The sequence below is a fragment of the Erigeron canadensis genome, chromosome 1, assembly GCF_010389155.1.
Source record: "Erigeron canadensis isolate Cc75 chromosome 1, C_canadensis_v1, whole genome shotgun sequence".
Lineage (NCBI taxonomy): Eukaryota > Viridiplantae > Streptophyta > Magnoliopsida > Asterales > Asteraceae > Erigeron > Erigeron canadensis.
Window position 1 is genome coordinate 2,574,318 of NC_057761.1, and position 19,260 is coordinate 2,593,577.

A 19,260-nucleotide genomic window follows, 5' to 3' on the forward strand; every position below is an offset into this window, starting at 1 on the left:
TATTCAATACTCGTCTTCAAAAAGTGGATGAATCAATTCATGTCACTTTTGATGAAAGCTCTTCTGCTCTTAAAGATATCCAGCCATCTTCCACTGAAGAAATCTTCAATGATGTCATCAACCATCCTATAGAGGATGCTGACTCATTTGTCAATGCTTCTTGCTCACCTCCTATTGAACAGCAACTCACTGAGGAGAATTCAGCAGACCATGAGCTGGAGCAAGTTGCTGCTCATATCTATACAATTGAACCAGTTGAGCCTATCTTAAGGTCAATCCATACAGCATCAGCCAAACCTAGATCACTGGCTGATGATGTGCAAGTTGATGACTCTGCTGATGAAGAGTTTCATGATGCTTCAGCTAACACTGAAGACATGGTGTATGCTGATGATCCCATCATTAACTTAAATCAGACAAATGGCCCCACTGATCAAGCTTCTCTTGATCATTCTATTACTATTGATTTCTCCTCTTATTCTTCTCCTGTTGATCCCATGCAAATATCTTCCGCTGCCCCTCTAGGTTCATCAAGTGTTCCATCACTCAAATGGACTTCTAGTCATCTTGCTCACCAGATTATTGGTGATCCTCAGCAGGGCATTGTGACTAGATCAGCGTCTAGAAATACATGTCTATATGTTAATTTCTTGTCAATGATAACTCCTAAGAATATTGAAGAAGCCATGGTTGACCCATCTTGGGTCGCTGCCATGCAGGAAGAACTAACTCAATTCGAAAGACAGCATGTTTGGTTCTTAGTTCCTCTTCCTCCTGGCAAAGAACCCATTGGAACTAAGTGGGTTTATAGGAATAAAATGGATGAAGATGGTGTTGTTATTCGCAACAAGGCTAGGTTAGTAGCTCAAGGGTACCTTCAAGAAGAAGGAGTCGATTATGACGAAACCTTTGCATCAGTGGCTAGACTTGAGGCAATTCGCTTATTCCTGGCACATGCTGCTTATCGAAACTTCACAGTATATCAAATGGATGTCAAGAGTGCCTTCCTAAATGGAAAACTCGAAGAAGAAGTTTATGTGGAGCAGCCACCTGGTTTTGAAGATCTAACCAAGCCAAACCACGTCTATCGTCTCTACAAAGCATTATATGGTCTTAAACAAGCTCCCAGAGCTTGGTATGACACTCTCTCCGAATTTCTTCTCTCTCATGAGTTTCAGCGAGGATCTATAGATTCCACCCTTTTTATCTTTAAGAAGGGTGTTCATGTTCTCTATGTACAAATATATGTCGATGACATTATTTGGATCCCCCAGTAAGAAACTTTGCAACAAATTTAGCTCACTAATGTCCTCTCATTTTGAAATGAGCATGATGGGTGAGTTAACCTTCTTCCTTGGTTTACAAATTCGCCAGCTCACTGATGGCATCTTCATAAACCAAGAAAAATATATTCGAGACATGCTGGCCAAATTTGATATGTCTAATATCACTACAAAGTCAACTCCCATGTCTCCTCCTAACAATCTGCATGCTGACCCTGATGGTAAGCATGTGAATCCCACATTCTATCGTGGAATGATTGGCTCTCTAATGTATCTCACAGCGAGTCGTCCCGACATTATGTTTGCTACTTGTCTTTGTGCAAGGTATCAAGCATCCCCAAGGGAGTCTCATCTTCTCGCTGTCAAACGTATCTTCAAATATCTCAAAGGGACTTCCTCTTTAGGTCTCCGGTATCCCAATGATTCTACCTTTGACTTAGTTGCATACTCTGACTCTGACTATGCTGGATGCATGTTAGATAGGAAAAGTACCAGTGGTGGATGTCAACTGTTGGGGGGAAGGCTGACTAGTTGGTCTAGTAAGAAACAGCATACAATTTCCATCTCCACTGCTGAAGCAGAGTATGTGTCTGCAGCAAGTTGTTGTGCACAAGTCCTTTGGATGAAAAACCAACTTGCTGACTATGACCTAAATTTTTCCAAAATCCCCATCATGTGTGATTACACAAGTGCTATTGCGATCACACATAATCCTGTTCAGCATTCCAAAACTAAACATATTGACATCAGGTATCACTTCATTCGTGATCATGTCATGAAAAGGGATGTTGAAATTTACTTCATCCCCACTGATGACCAACTTGCTGATATCTTCACTAAACCTTTAGATGAAAAGAGATTCAAGGATCTCGTCAGCAAGATGGGTATGTTAAATGGTGATTTTACAAATTCAACATGATCACTCATGTTTTGCTGCCCATATTCCTTTTATGAAGATGAGCAGTGACTTCTTAAGTCAAAGTTATCAGCGAGCTCTTCCTTCTACTCGCTGATCCCTGTTGCTTTGGGAAAAAGCAAAATAAAGGCAATGGAAAGTCAAAAGTTTCCATCTAGTCCAGCAGCAAACGGCTGCTGGTAAAGACGTCTAAAATCCGTTGATCCCTGATGCTTTGGGAAAAAGCATAACAAAAGTAATAGGGTGCTAAAAATCCCTATCTAGTCCAGCAGCAAACGGCTGCTGGTAAAGACTTCTAAAATCCGTTTATGGCTGACAATTTGCCAAAAATTGTGTAATGATCATCAGCATCCACCTCTTTGGTTTTTGTGGTGCTGATCAAAACTTGGTAACCATTATTTATCAAAACCATACAACTCTTCAGTTGATACCTCAAGTTGTCTGAGTGTATTCCACTACGTATTTTTGTTAATTTTATATTATATATCTCTCAAACGGTTACCTCGATTTTCTCCCAAATGGGCAACTTGTACACTGTATACGCCGTATGAACTCGAGTGCAGTTGAAATCGTGGTTCTTCTGGTCACATCATACATCCCTCATACGTATATAGGTACAGTGTCCTTTTATTTCAAAATAATATTTTTGTTGCCACGTATGAAAGAGAGTACCCACTACAACTCACTTTTACAGTTATGGGACCCATATCCATGCCATATATATGCAAATCTCTTCCATTTCACCCTTTCTTATGTTCATTTCTTTCAAATAATCTTTCACATCCTCTTAAACTCTTCATATTCTCTCAAATCTTTCTCATTTCCTTGCAATATTCATTCACCCTAATCTTTCATCACTTTCATCAAAAATGACTTCTTCATCAGAACAACAAAACATTTCTTATCTCAACTCTAAGGTATTTGATAATGAAGGCATAAATCCTTCTAATCAAGTATCTTTTCAAGCATCAAAACTGGTCATTAAGGCCAACAACTATCTGGGATCTGTAGAGATCCCATCAAAAATAAAAGGGTACTTCTCCATGTTGGATTTCATTATGGGATGCCCAGCCAGAAAAGCCATCTATTCTGACCCAAAAGAGATGTGTGTCCACCTCCTTAGAGAGTTTTTGGTGGACATGTGATTACAAGGTTGCCAGTAGCACCATCACTGGAACTGTACTGAAAGGAGAACACACTATCTCCATCTCGGTAGATTCGTTGAGAGACGCTCTTCGTCTTCCCAAACAATCGGAAGAGCATCCATATGTGGAGTTGGTCCCCATTGGAGTGTGGAAGGAATGGTTGTTGACCATTGGTTATGGGACCAACACTGAACCTGCACAACCTGTGCACAGCAACCCTCAGAAGAAATATCTGCCGGGTGTTTGGAGGCTGCTGTTCACCCATGTAATTCAGTGTCTGGGTGGCAACAGTGGCTCTTTTGATCAGGCCACTGCTGCACAAATGCAGATGATTCATGCACTGGCAAACGGTCGCAACATTGACTTTGCCAGCGTGATTTTTGAAGATTTAAAGGGGAAGGTCACTATCAAGAACAGATCAAACTCTGTCCCCTTCACTCGCTTTCTCTCACTGATTTTCAAGAAGGAGCTGAAGGAAAAGTATCTCCCTGAAGGGGCACAATTCATTCTCTCTCCCAGGGTTGCAAGCTTTGTGTACAAGATTCCAGCTTGTGATCCTGAACAATTTGATTCCAAGTACGCTGTGCTCACCCCAGAAATGAAACAGGTACTTTATTCTATATATCCTGATATATATAGACCCAACCCTGCTGGAGCTGGTATGCTGATAATCCCCCCAGCAACCTCCAAAGCTCCCAAGAAAAACAAAACACTTTCTTCTTCTTCCACTTCACCTCCTGCTGCTGTCCAAAAACAGCAGCAGCGAGTATCAAAGGGCAAAACTACTAAGGTTAAGAAGTCCTCACTGCCCAAGGACAATAGAGACCCAGCCAGCCCATCAGCAGCCTCAAAAAAGGTTGTTGACGAGAAAAAGGGTAACCGCAAGCAACCACCTCAAACTTCTGTAGGCGAGGTTGGTGAAGATCAAGGGCCACCCCAGCCCATTAGAGTTGAGTCAACCGAATTAATCATTCCCTCTTCTTCTCAACCCTCTGAGTCGTTGTCAGCAGCCATATCACAGGTGATGCTAGAGACAACAAAATCTACGGCCGATGATGCTTTGGTGATACAACACACTGAAGCTGAGGCACCCGGTTCCCCTACCCCTCTAAATATTTCTGGAGAAGGGATGGTTGTTGAAGGTAGTGGTGTAGAGGAAGGTGAAAATATTGAAGGGGATGATGATGGTGAGAGTGATCTGGATTTGGGAGAGTTTGTGGCGGATGAATTCCAGCTGGATTCCTCCATCCAAGCTGATGAAATGGAAGCAAGTGATATGGAGGTGGATGAAGAGGCTGCTGCTGCTGATGGTGAAAAAGCAGCAGCCGAAAATGATAATGTAGAAGTTGCTGCTGCTGACAATATTGCAGCAGCGACTAACGAAAGTGCACAAGAAGCTGTTGCTGATGATAATGCAGCAACTAATACTGAAGTAACTGAGGTGCAACCTCAAGTCACGACTGTCGATTCTCAAATCGTTGACAGGCTGACTAGAGTTGAACACCAGTTGAATGATCTCACCAAGGCTGCCACAATCGCTGTACAACTCAAAACTCATGAAAATGACAGACTGGTGAAGATCTTGGAGAACTAGTACAGCAAGCAGAATGAAAACACTGCCAGCATTGAGACAATAAAAGAAAAATCTGTGTCTATGGCTGCTGATCAAGAAAAACTTCGCACCTATACAAACTCTATCAAAAAGGATCAGCAGGTCATTCGTGGGCTCTCTCGATCGTTGTGCAAAATTGGACCTGTTGTACGGTTCTCAGCACAAAAAGCATGCAGCAGTAGTGATTCCGCTGCTGCTGAAGTAAAAACAGTGGCCAACCTGGTTTCTCGTCTTTCCACCCAGGTTGAAGAAAACACCAAGGCTATCAATGCCTTGGAAACCACTGTGGCCAGTCTTCCTCCTCCTCAAGTCTCATTTACTGAGGAAGATCGTAAGTGCCAACAAAAATTGGAGCAAGAAGTTGAGGATATCAAGAAGATGTTGTCCCAACTTCTCCAGCAGCAGGCGGCTCCAGCAGCAACGGTGGAGGTAGTAGTTAATGATACTACCTCCAAGGGGGAGAAAGTGGATGCTACTGTAATGGCACTTGTCAGTGAAGCAGTAAACAAAGCTGTTAATGACATTTATGAAGCTTCAGCTGACAAGATTGTAAATGAAGAAAACACTGTAGCGGCCACTGATGAACTGGCAATAGTGGCCGTCAGTGAAGAAAAGGTGGATTCTCCCCCTGCTAATACTGAGGGGGAGACAAGAACTGATGATCTCCCTGCTAGTGTTGAGGGGGAGACGGTTGTAGAAGCATCTGCTGAGGGGGAGCAACAACTGATAGTTGCTAAAGCTCCCCAAGTTGAAGAGGAAATGAGTCCTCGTGCAGTCAGGGCAGCCTGGGAAACCGGTTTTGCACAAGAAATGGCTAGGTACACATCCAGGGAAGTGCTCAATATTTTCCATCCTCGCTTCCTTGGAAATGCTGAAGTGTCTAAAATAACAGCAGCTTAGAGAAAGCAGCTGACTGATATTGGTTTTTTCCATCCCTCGCCGCTGACTGCACAGAATACATCCATCACATCCCCACCAGGAAATCAATTTCAAGTCATTGATGTCTTATCAATCACTGTTGGGGGAAAAACTCAAGAGGAGGCCCTGGAGGAGCTGGATAGGCTAAAAGCTAATAAGGAAAATGAGAAGAAAAACCTTGAATACATCAAGCAGCTGGCCCTCTTGGAGAAGGATGAGATGGATGGAGAGCAAAGAATGCTGCTAACCACTGGTGGGCCTGAAGCTCTCTACAGACAAAAGCAAGCTGATGTAGAGCAGCAACTAAAGGAAAAAAGAGAGAAATTTGAAGTAGAAAAGGCTAGGTGGCTGAAAATTATGAATGATAGGAAGAGGCCCGAGAGAATTACAGCAGCTGAAGCTCACAAAGCTGCCATGGGAACAAAAACCAATCTGAAGTTCCTAAGAGAAGGGCACAGTGCCCCAACTAAGATTGAAGATGTAAAATTGAATAACTTGGGGGCTTCAGAATGGTATGAAATCTATACGATCATTAAGGATAAAAAGGCTGCCAGCTATGAACAACTTCAGGGGATGCTGAAAAGTTATTTTGAAAAGGCACTGAAGTTTGAAACAAAGTTCAAGGCAGACCTTCCCATGCTGAGGGCAGTCTTCGGGTCTCCAGCAGCTGTATCCTCCTCAGCAGGCAGACGTGTCCTAAAAAGAAAGCTTGTAGCACAACCCTTGCCTGCTGAACTTCCTCCTATCTCTGGTGATGCAGCATTAAATCTGAGGCTTCCTCCCAGGTGTTCTTTTGAAGAAGGGAGAATTCTTGAAGAACCTGCTGGCATTTTCTTCCAAAACTTCAGAAATGATCAACTCTTTTTCAGACTGGCAGAAATTGAACAAGCATCCACTGGTTTCCTGATCAGCATCAGAAGAAGATTTGCAAAGATGATCAGTGCTCGCTCAGTTATCAGCAGGATTGATGAGGAATTGATGAAGCCAGCGAGAAGAGATGATCCAGTACTTAGAATTGCCAAACAGGAAGATGCTTGGGAGATAGAGGCTGCAAATCTTTAGATGTCTATTTTGTAAAAGCTTTATGCTCAACTTGTAATTCACTTCAATGATATAAAAGGACATCTTCAGCTCATATTCATTCTTTCTTATCTTTGTCTAAAGTAATTGTCACCCAGCAAGTCTCCTCAGCAAATAGGGGGAGATTGTTAAGTCTGGGATTCGCTGAAGGAGACTTGAAATCTGACACACGTCATCAGCAAGTCTCTAGCAACTCATCAGCAGAAAAAGAGACTTGTTCAGCGGGATGCATGCTGACCTAAGTTCCTCATGGCGGGAAATATTCAAACTACATGAAGACAAAAAGGTCACATGGTGGTTAACCAACTGTAATTTACCCTGAATGGTAAGTTTACAGGTTGGACCAAAGCAAGGGTTCTCTCTCTCTCTTACCCGATTTGGTATAGAAGACAATAGGCACATGATTCAAGTACCATGAGCCAATTGGAAGTCGACAACCACCATCAAGTCACCATCAAAGTAGGTTGTCTTGCCCCAAGTCTTCCCCTATATAAAGCAACACAGCCACATTGTATGAAGTGCATCTTGCCGTCTTAAAAGTGTGTGTGTCACTTGTAATTGTCTAAGTTTTTATTGTCTATTTAGACTTAGCAATTATCTCTGTTCTTTTGTATTCTTGTAAGTCAAGTGTAAGATCAACCATGTATTCATCGTTTAATCAATGATACATATGATTATCCTTGCATTGATGTATTGCAATTGAACTTTGCATTGTTCTTGTTATTTACTTGCTTGCTTACTTTCTGTATTGTATACTTAATTAAAAACATAAGTTGTGCATTCGTAGACCGTCACCTCTAAATTAGTTCATTTCAAGAACCCTAAAACCAAATAACAAAATAATTGAAATGGGTATAATACCTTTAATCTTTGAGAGATTTTACTAGATAAGACATGCAACAACAAACTTGGTTTTTTTTCTTTTTCTACTAATTTTCGTCACATACACACATATGCATACCCACAAAATCTCCCAACTTGATTACTATAATTTTTGGAGATTATTATTATATAGTTTACTTATAATTTGAGATCATAATCCTTCTAGAGATATATGAATTCTTGAGTTTGAGATTGTTAAAGAATGGAATAAGAGAAAGGGAAGGGTGGAGATGATTGAAATGAATCATCAGGAGGTTATTATCCTCGTGCCACGTTTTCTTCCAATAAAAAGTGTATTATACCTGTTATCCAATAAAGTTCCAACTAATTAAATCCCGTAACTCAATTTTAAATACTATGAAATTATTTTAATGGTAAACTATAATAATAATTCATTTATTTAACTTTTTAAAATTTGGGATATTACAATTCTACATTTATATTTATTACTTATTATTTTGTAAATATGTTAATATATCTAAACTTTTTGTCTTTTTAGTGTACAAATCTATATAAAGTGTATGCTTTAAATAAAAAAGTACAATAAAATCAAATTCGATTTATATAAGTTATACTAACTTTTAATACCTAAAGAATATAATTAGTTGATAAAAGCATCTCTATATTTTGGTTTCTATATCACTGTTTTTTCTTAACCATTAAAAGTTAAAATTATACTCCCTTTGTTCCATAATAAATGTTCAGTTTTGACTTGTCAAATCACAGTAAAATATTTTGCCTATATTACATAACACTTCATATAAAATATATGGAGGGATTGAGTTTTTAATGTACTTTTAATTTATATAACTTTATCAACTAATATATAATACAAACAAAGATATTTATGGTCAAAAGTTGCAAGCTAAAGACTTGACAAGTCAAAATTGGACATTTAATATGAGACGAAGGAAGTAACATAAAAAACATAAAAACATAAAAATATATATATATATATGTATAAAACCCAAAACAAAAAAACCGAAACGAAAAATCGACAAACCAAACCAAACAAAAAACTAATCCAATGGTTTTGGTTTTCTAAACCCGAATGAATCGGTTCAGATTTCGGGTTTAGGCAAAATCGACCCAAACCGACTCCTACTCGCCCTACTTAATAACTAGGGGTGTAAACGAGCCGAGCCGAGCTCGAATACTGCCAAGCTCGAGCTCGAGCTCGAATTCATTTTAGAAGCTCGGGCTCGAGCTCGATCGAACCTTATTATTTATGCTCGAGCTCGGCTCACAATGTTTTAAAAAAGCTCGAGCTCGGCTCGTTTGTCAAAAAAACTCTACAAGTTCGAGCTCGGGCTCGAGCTCGGTAAATTAACTAAGCTCGATTATCAAAAGTTGGTTAAAAAAGCTCGTTAGTCTAATATGCATATATATTATTATATTATATATGAAAGCTCGTTTAGACTCGCGAGCTTATTCGAGTTATGCATTCGAAGTTCGAGCTCGATTAGTAAACGAGTCAATAGTGAAGCTCGAATTCGACTCGAGCTCGTTTAGGCTCGGCTCGAAACGAGCTTTTTCCGAATTGAATTCGAATAATTCGCGAGCAGGATTGACTTATTTACACCCCTATTAATAACCACACTTTAACAGTTTAACTTAAGGCTAGGAGTGTATATACGTGGACAAAAGAAAACCCTAATTTATTTCTCATACACATTTGGGCAAAACTTTGGCTGGCAGCATTTTCAACCAACAAAAGCTCACTCACTCACTATGTTGATGCCATGGAAGTTAAGGAAAAAGAAGACGAACAACCTCCAGAACCGAGAAAAACATTTTACCCAAAAGAAGAAGAAGAAGGAGATAGAATAAGCTTATTACCAGATGGTTTGATTATCAACGAAATCCTTTCTCGTTTAGACTCCACAAAAGACGCCATCAAAATAGGTACCCTCTCCAAACGTTGGCAACATCTTTGGCCTTTTGTTCCTTGTCTTTTTTTCTATGATTATTGTTTCAGAAAGTTCTTGCCTTCAGATTTTAGTTCTTACCTTAGACCGATACCCGATTTCTTTATGTGTGTTGATAAAACCCTAACTCAATGCCAATCTGAAGAAATATTGAATCTAAAACACATGAATTTGAGAGAACTACTCATCCAGATTAATTTGAGAAAAGTCTTTACAATAACAAGAGAAAAACAGAGATTACAATAACCTATCATTAGATGATGGATTAAGGGACAAACACAAATAGATTACATAACCAGAATCATTATCAAATCAACCTTGGTGTTAATATGAGAAAAGGGTTCTAACGGTTATAAACGGCAAGAAAAATAAAAATGTGTTGTAACCCTAAAACTGAGAAGTGATGCAGTATATATAGCCAGCCACAAATACTCTTCAGCCTTCTTCTTTCCTTATTTACATCTTCAGTCCTTTAGCTTCCAGAATCCTTCTTTGACACAAGTAGTCCTCCAGCTTTCATCTATTACTCAACCAGTACCCATAAGATATCCAAACAATTAAGTTGTATAATTTAACACCCCTCCTCAACTTGATTGTGAGAAGGGGTCAGACAATCCAAGCTTAGAACACAAGAATTTGTGTTGATCTAATGGCAGTCCCTTAGTGAAGATATCAAAAAGGTTATTTTCAGAGGTAATCTTGACAGTTTGTATTACCCCTTGAAGTATCTTTCTCTAGTAAAAAAGAGATCAATTTCAAAATGTTTTGTCTTCTCATGGAAGACAGGGTTGGCTGCAATTTGAATTGCAGCTTTACTATCACAAAATACCTTTACAGGTTCAATTTTATGTATACCAAGTTCTTCCAAAATCTTTAAAACCCATATGACTTCACATGTGACAGCGCCTAGAGCTCTAAATTCTTCCTCAGCAGAAGATCTAGAGATTGTTTGTTGTTTCTTACTCTTCCAAGAAATGGGGCAACTGCCTAAGAAAAGAATGAAACCAGTGATGCTCTTTCTGGCGGTTGCCTTCTTGGCCCAGTCAGAGTCAACATAAGCAGACAGAGTAAGAGGAAAGTTTCTTTTAATGAGAATACCTTTACCTGGAGAGTTCTTTAGATATCTCATCACCCTCAAAGCCAATCTAAGATGTGACATATGAGGATCATGCATATACTGACAAAGTATATGGACAGTATAAGAGATATCTGGCCTAGTTAAAGTTAAGTAAATGAGTTTTCCAATTAACTTCTAGTACTTAGTGATGTTTTCCAAAGGCTTATCATTTTCATCATCATTATTGAGTACCAGATTAGACTCAATAGGTGTTTGAGTAGGTTTACATGCAAGCATTACCAAATTCAGTCAACAAATCCAAGCAGTATTTCTTTTGAGACATACATATACCTTCATTACAATCTAAAACCTCAATACCAAGAAAGTATCTCAATTTTCCCAAGTCTTTTATAGAAAATTTAGACTTAAGAAACAGTTTGCATTTATCAATTTCATGAATTGAGTTGCCAGTAATAACAATGTCATCAACATAGACAAGTAAAGCCACAAAGCTATTACCAGAATTTTTGGTAAACAAGGAATAATCACTTTTGCTTTGAATAAAGCCAATCTCAAGCAAGGAACATGTAAGCTTTTCATTCCATTTTCTAGGTGCTTGCTTGAGCCCATATAAAGATTTAACAAGTTTACACACCCTAGGATCAGAACTGGAATGGTAATCAGGTGGTGTTGTCATGTAGACATCCTCAACAAGGTCACCATACAAGAAAGCATTGTTAATGTCAAGTTGAATTATAGGCCAATTATATTGAACAGAAATAGCAATCAAGCATCTAATGGTGACCATTTTAACAACAGGAGAGAATGTCTCATCAAAGTCAATTCCAGCTCTTTGGTCATAACCTTTGGCCACTAACCTAGCCTTATACCTATCAACTTCACCATTAGACTTGTATTTTATTTTATAAACCCATTTGCATCCAATTGGCTCCCTATGGTCAGGAAGGTGTGTCAAATTCCAAGTGTTGTTCTTATAAAGGGCTTCCATTTCAGAATTCATTGCATCAACCCTAAGTGGGTCTTTGCAGGCTTCATCAAAGTTATTGGGTTCAACCAGTTTGTTTAAATTAGACACAAAGCACAAGTTTTCAGAGTTTAAGTTAGCATAATTCACATAATTGGCAATGCCATGTTTGGTTTTAGAGGTCTTGGTGTCTAAGATAAAGTCATCAAGGTTTTTTGGAGTCCTTGTAACTCTGCTAGACCTTCTAGGATTGGTCACATAATTAGGTTCAGAATGGTCAGTCACAAGAGATGGTATATCATTGCCCTCAGAATGGTCATTCTCACCAATAAGTGTTGCATGAGGGTCTTGATCACTAGCAGCTCTAATTGTGCTACCAGACTCACTGGCAGCTCTTGAAGTACTACTAGGATCATAAGACCTAATGCCATCACTATATGATGCACCTCTCTTATCATCATTGGGACTTGGAGAGTTTTGGTCATCTAAGTATTTGTCAAAAAAGTTTAAGTGTGTAACAGTGGGAGTATCACTGACATACTCAACATTATTGTTTTTAAAAGGAAAGATGTTTTGATAAAACTTAACATCCCTTGAATAAAGGGTGTTTTTGGTTTCAAGACAAAGAAGTTTGTAGGCCTTCTTATTATCAGAGTATCCAATAAGGACACATTTATTTGACCTAGAACTAAATTTATCAGAATTATTTAAGATAGTGGCAAAACAAAGACAACCAAAAACTCTCAAAAAGGACAGATTAGGTTTTCAATTAAAAACCATCTCATATGGAGATTTACCACCAAGAATAGAAGAGGGAAGCCAGTTAATAAGATAAGTAGCAGTTAGAACACATTCAGGCCACATATAAAGAGGGATCCCCCCCCCCCCCTTGAAACATAAGGGATCTTGACACATTCAAAAGGTGCCTATGTTTGCTTTCAGTAATTCCATTCTGCTGTAGGGTATAAGGGCAAGAGGTTTGGTGCAAAATACCATTTTGATTTATGAAATTATTCATTCTATGATTAACAAATTCAGTCCCATTGTCTGTTCTCATACTTTTAATACAAGTTTGAAATTGGTTTTTGAACAGATTATGAAAGGTTATAATTGTTTCAAAGGTTTGATCCTTTGCCTTTAGCATGAATACCCACACAGCTCTAGAATAGTCATCAACAATGGTAAGGAAGTATTTAAAACCTTCCTTACTTTAAACCTTGTAAGGTCCCCAAAGGTCAAGGTGAATAAGATCACCCAAAGCTTTGCTTTGGTGATTACTCAAGGGAAAAGGTTCCCTGACTTGTTTTGCCTTATGGCAGATATAACAAGGAGAGGTATTAGGGTTCTTGTTAATATCAAGTTGATTCTGCAAAATGTGTAGGACTTGGTCAGCAGGATGACCAAGTCTATGATGCCAAGTATTAACAGAAATGTAACAAGTAGAGACAACACAATTAACAGAAATGTAACCAACCTCTTTACCAGTCCCAGGAGGGATTTTGTCTTCAAATTCTGAATATAACACATATGTTCATCAAAGGTAACAAATAATCTGCTATCTCTAGCCAAGTTATGCACAGAAAGAAGGTTGACACAATATTCAGGAACATAAAGCACATTAAAAAGAGTAATGTTGTCAGACAATCTCATATTCCCAATTTTAAGAACTTTTGCTTGTGTACCATTAGGATGACCAACAGTCATCCCAAGTTTAGAGACATCCACAACATTAAATAACAAATGCTCACAACAAGTCATATGTTTTGTAGCACCAGAATCATTTATCCAAGAAGATTTGGTAGGAGAATTGTGATTATTAGAAGAGTTAAAACAGAAAAATCTGCTAAAATTTGCATTGAAGAAGTTGTTTGAGTTAAAAAATGTACCTGCCATGTTGGAATGAGCAGGTTTTGAGGATTTTTCACCAAGCATATTCATGAGATAAGTAAGTTGTTCATTACTGAAAGGTGTGCTAGAAGGACCAGCATCAGTGGAAGATGCAGAAAGTTTAGAGTATTGATGCTCAACACCAGAATGGTTAGAAGATTTCCTGACAAAATTCTGATAAACAAGCCTCTTGGTATGACTGTTGGGGTTTCCAACCAAACCATAACATCTATCTTTAGTATGACCAAACTTATGACAGTTATCACATTTTAGAGAAAGATTTGGACCTCTAGTTTGAGGATTAAATGAGTTTTGAATATTAAAGGTGTTTTGAGGATTGAAAGAGTTTTGATGATTAAAGGAGTTTTGATTCCAGTTTGAATTACCCTGCCCCCTTCCAAAGGATTTTTTCCCAAAAGGTTTTGCAACAAAAGCAGAATTTTGGACTTTGTTAGTTGAATCATGAGAAGGAATACCCCTATGAGATTCCTCTCTAGAAATAATAGCAAAGGCAGTTTTGACATTTGGAAGAAGAACCTTCATAAGAATCCCACTTCTAATAGGAACATACACTTCATCAAGACCCATTAAGAACTGCATAAGTCTCATGTTTTGAGTATAAGATTTAAATTCAGGAGCAGCAGCACACACACAAGTAGGCAGTTTGGTAAGAGCATCATATTATCTCCATAGAGAATTAAGATTGTGATAATAGTCAGAGATAGGTCTACCATTTTGGGTTAAAGAATTGATTTTATGGTGTAAATTGAAAATGATTGAGCCATCAATCATATCATAAGTTTCCTAAAGCTCTTGCTAAGAGCTGCTTCTTTTGAAAAAAAATTTCCCAAGTAAACTTCTTCAGACACAGACCCAAGCAACCAAGACAAAACAACAAAATTAGTTTCATTTATAAAACCAATTTTGTTTTTAGTTTCAAGTGCAAGTTCCATTGCACATGCCCAAACCTTGTAGTTCTCAGTACCTTTTAGTTTCATGTTAATTAAAGGTGTTCCAATGGTGTCACTAACATGCAGATATAAAGGGTCACCAAAATCAAGTTTACTGATAAGAGTACCAAGAGCATATTCATCATTACCATTCACAAAACCATCAATATTCCTCAAATTTTCATCCAGGACACCATCCATAGTGACAGAAGAGAGCAAGTAACACACTACAGCAGCAAGAAAACAAGATAAATAAATAAAGAAAAAACCTAAAGGGTGCAGGAGCAGAGGCCAAATTCAAGAACACTTCAGTGTCTTGACAGGTATGCTCAATGACCCTCTCTTTTACCAAGAAAGAGTTAGACAGACAAGATATTAATCAAAACTTGCATAAAACTTAACCACGATCCTAGAAGATTCAATAACAACCTCACAATAGATAGAAATACTCATTTTAGTAAAGCAAATAAACAGATAGCACAAGTAATAACAACACAAAGATAAGTAAAGAACATAGATCCCAACTGATAGGCCAAACTTTCAACTTGAGAGCACACCAAGATTGAACAATTTGCTACCAGAAGGGTAGGAAAGAATGCTTACAGAGGGGTCTCCAACAGTAATTCCAAACTACGAAAAAGGCAACCAATATACTCACCCTTTAGACCCTAAATCTTATAAAAGATTAGAGTCTGTGAAGGATATGAGAATAAGAGAAAGAAATATTTTGATTTTTTTTTAAATAAATAATAATAATAATAATAATAATAATAATGAAAGGATATATGTATATATATATATTTGTAAAATAAAAAAAGATCTAGGTTTTTTCAAAAAAAAAGGTTTTTCAAAAGGATTAAAGAGGGGTTTTCAAGGACAAAAAGATTGGAACCTGTCTCTGATACCATGAAGAAATATTGAATCTAAAACACATGAATTTGAGAGAACTACTCATCCAGATTAATTTGAGAAAAGTCTTTACAATAACAAGAGAAAAACAAAGATTACAATAACCTATCATTACATGATAGATTAAGGGACAAAGACAAATAGATTACATAACCAGAATCATTATCAAATCAACCATGGTGTTAATATGAGAAAAGGGTTCTAACGGTTATAAACGGCAAGAAAAATAAAAATGTGTTGTAACCCTAAAACTGAGAAGTGATGCAGTATATATAGCCGGCCAGAAATACTCTTCAGCCCTTCTTCTTTCCTTGTTTACATCTTCAGTCCTTTAGCTTCCAGAATCCTTCTTTGACACAAGTAGTCCTCCAGCTTTTACCTATTACTCAACCAATACCCATAAGATATCCAAACAATTAAGTTGTATAATTTAACACAATCAAACAAGCTCACTAAATTCATCGTGCATTCAAATTATGATATCCAGTTTGAATCCCAAGTCAATAATTGGATTCGTTTCGCTACTAATTGTAAAGTCCAACAACTTCGCTTACAATTTACATGTTTAAACAACGATCAGTTTGTATTGAAAGACGACTCTTTTTTCATCAACTCCCATTTCACCCATCTTCATTTAGGAGGTTGCGTATTCAATCCTAACCGGCCGATTTGTTGGAAAAACCTTACCCATTTAACCATTTCACATGGGAAATTAGACCATGATTTGATTGCAAATATACTATCGGGGAGTCCTTTATTGGACACTTTGAGGTTGAATTCTTGTTATGGTTATTTGTTGCTCGATATTACTTCCAAGAGTGTCAAGAACTTGGTATTCGATGGTTATTCATTTGATGGTCTTGATCGTATTATTGAAATCAATGCTCCTTATATTTCATCACTAACAATCATTGGTGGTTTGTTCTTATCGAAGATTTTGCTGCGAAATGTGTCTTCTTTAGTCAAAGTTGACTTAGATTATATCAAGGTCGGGCGTGATATGATGACACATGAAGAAGAAAGCGAAGAAATGCATAAAAGTTTTATAGTAAGCCTTCGCCATGTCAAAGAGCTCAAAGTTGGGGGAAGTTGCTATACGGTAATTGTTTTCTTTCTGCAATTTGTGTATTTGTGAATATTATTGATCAGTAATTATAGCACTTGTTTCATGTATACTTGATTAAATTCTAATAAAATATTGCGACTTTGAAGCAATATTAGAATGAGATAATTAACTACCTGAAGCAACAGATTGTTTATGCTTATCTCAATAATCAGTTTTATAACTCAAAACATGATTATTGTTAATCCAGTAGAGAAAATCAAAAGCATAATCACTTGTTGCAATCCCCATAAACAGATCATTGTGATTTATGTTAAAATAATTGGCTTTAAGAACTTCTATATAGAGTCGGGGAACAGAGCCACACAAGTGTGAGTGAGGCGACAGAGCTACACTTATGTGAGTGAGCTGATCACACTTTAAAGTTTCTACCCTTCTATTTCTTTGTTGATTGTTGTTGTAACTTTGTACGGTGTTGGGTTCTTGAGTTTGCAAAGATATATATATTTGTATACTGTTGTTGCCTTTTCGGTCCTTTGGGGTCATTTTTCATTGTGTAGCTTGTAGAAGTTCTATGGAGACCCTTTTTGTTGCTCTCATGTAATTTTATTCTTGATATTAGTTCTTGATTTAATATATTATGTTCTTGTAGCTGTGTCCAATCAAGTGTTGTATATCGTATATGTATGTTGACCTCACTAAGAATACTGTCCGGCTTCGAGGCATCCCATGTATAGATATGAATGTTTGTTTCTTCTTTTGTTCTTTGGCTTCTATTTTGTTTAACGATTTAGATTATTGTTGTAACTATAATCATTGTTTAAATGGTTTAAATATTAGAAATTAAAAGAAGATTGTGTCAACCTAACCCATATCGAAAAATGACCTGGTTCAACGGGCATTCATTCTAGCATGTTACCTAACCCGGCCATCTTGCCATATCTTTTTTAATTCTTATAGGCATCATGCAATTCTTATTTCACTTCTTTAATATTCTCATTGATATTTTATTATTTTTCATTGGCAGGCTTACTCTGGTTTGGAAGCTAAAGGTTTTCAATTTTCCATCTAACGACCTTGTAGAAGTTACTTATCCTCTTTATGATACTAATTCGAAGGAGCTAAGTGATTGCTCTGATAATGAGTAATCTGTGGTGACTCGTCCTGGGTCGATTTACAGTCCGTTGTTGCTAAGTTGGGACAAGTGCAGGCGACTCAGCGGATTTGTAAACACTGCTGTTGGTGTTTGCTAGACTCCTAATTATCTTCTATATTAAGGTTATCGTAAGAATATCTGGTATATTTTTTGTATTACTTTTGACATGTTAATATGTTGCTAATGTATGTTTGGAAAGGTTGCATTGCACATGCCTCCACTAGGTTCAGCAAAGTCCATTCATATTTTCATTATTAACCGAGCACCAACATATTCATCCCGTAAAGTTTTGATTTTCCTTTTTCTTTTTCTTTCTTTTTGTTCCCCTGTTTTCTTTACTTTAGATATATTTTCGAATATCGAGGATGATGTTATAAGATAAACTAGCTGTTACATATCCCGGCCCCTTTTACGATCATATTCATAGATCATTTTCTGAAGGAAGTAATCATGTTGCTAAAAACCATGGTGATCTCCATGAAAATGGGATCGCAATTCACACGTGTTAAATTATGTCAGGTTTGTGGGCATGTCAACAAAGATCTTGTATATAAGAAACTTTGGCTTTGAGACACCCCTGCAGAAGACCTTATATATGCATCGTATATGATGTGATTGATTAGTTTGAAGATGTTAGAGAACAAAAAGGTCGGATTTTTTATCATTGTTGTAAAGGGGTGTCAAGTTAAACTTGTTTAGTTATCGCTTAATGTGAATTCAACTGTTTTGCTTTGAAGAGGCACTTAATTCAACAAGTGAAAAGAACATGAGGAGTGACTGACCCGAATGTGTTTTGCTTGTTAACTCTTGAGCTCCAAAACGAGTGTATAATGTGCTTGTGAGATCGGATCCTGCTCTTAGAATGTTTAGAATATGCCCCACATTCTTCACATGACCCACTTCATCTCGTCTGTATTGTTGACCCATCCTGAATCAGATTCCCTTGATTCCAAAAGAGCGTTTGTAATTGTTACTGAAAGACTACTGAAACCAGGTGCATAACCACAAGTGCTAGAGATTCTCAAGGAGTTGTATGATGCAACTTTCAAAAAATTGGCAAAATCACTTTCTGGGTTCCTAATCTGAACAGTTCCAAAAATAACTATGACCAAACTTGCTCTGATATTTCCATTCTTAAAAAAAAAAAAAAAACTTGCTCTGATATTGTGATTGAAATTCACTTGTCCATTTGAGATCCTACATGATTCAAAGCATGCTCTGCATTTCATATTTACACCCTTTGACTTGTGACATGTTGTATTGAGTAGTAAACAAGTGAGTTAATGTAAAATTTGTTATATTTCTGTAGACATATTATCCATTTTAATGTTCAAATGTTTTGTTGCAGATTTCTGCCCAAAGTAGACAGAGATCTTGTCTAGTTTATCCAGTCTTTTTACTCCAATATTGAGACCATTATTTAGTTCTTGTATCTTGATTAAAACCTAATTATAGGTGTATGACTATTATTGAGTTCGTTTGCTTCTTG

General features: G+C 37.4%; 1 protein-coding gene across 1 annotated transcript; it reads left to right on the plus strand.

Annotated features, from left to right (window-relative positions):
* The first annotated feature begins 9,578 nt into the window (after positions 1–9,578).
* Positions 9,579–17,763, plus strand: LOC122588265 (F-box/LRR-repeat protein At5g02910-like). Its single transcript, XM_043760404.1, has 4 exons — positions 9,579–9,971; positions 15,974–16,651; positions 17,268–17,299; positions 17,643–17,763. Exons 1-4 carry the CDS (start codon positions 9,579–9,581, stop codon positions 17,761–17,763), a joined length of 1,224 nt encoding a protein of 407 aa, XP_043616339.1.
* The last annotated feature ends 1,497 nt before the right edge of the window (positions 17,764–19,260 follow it).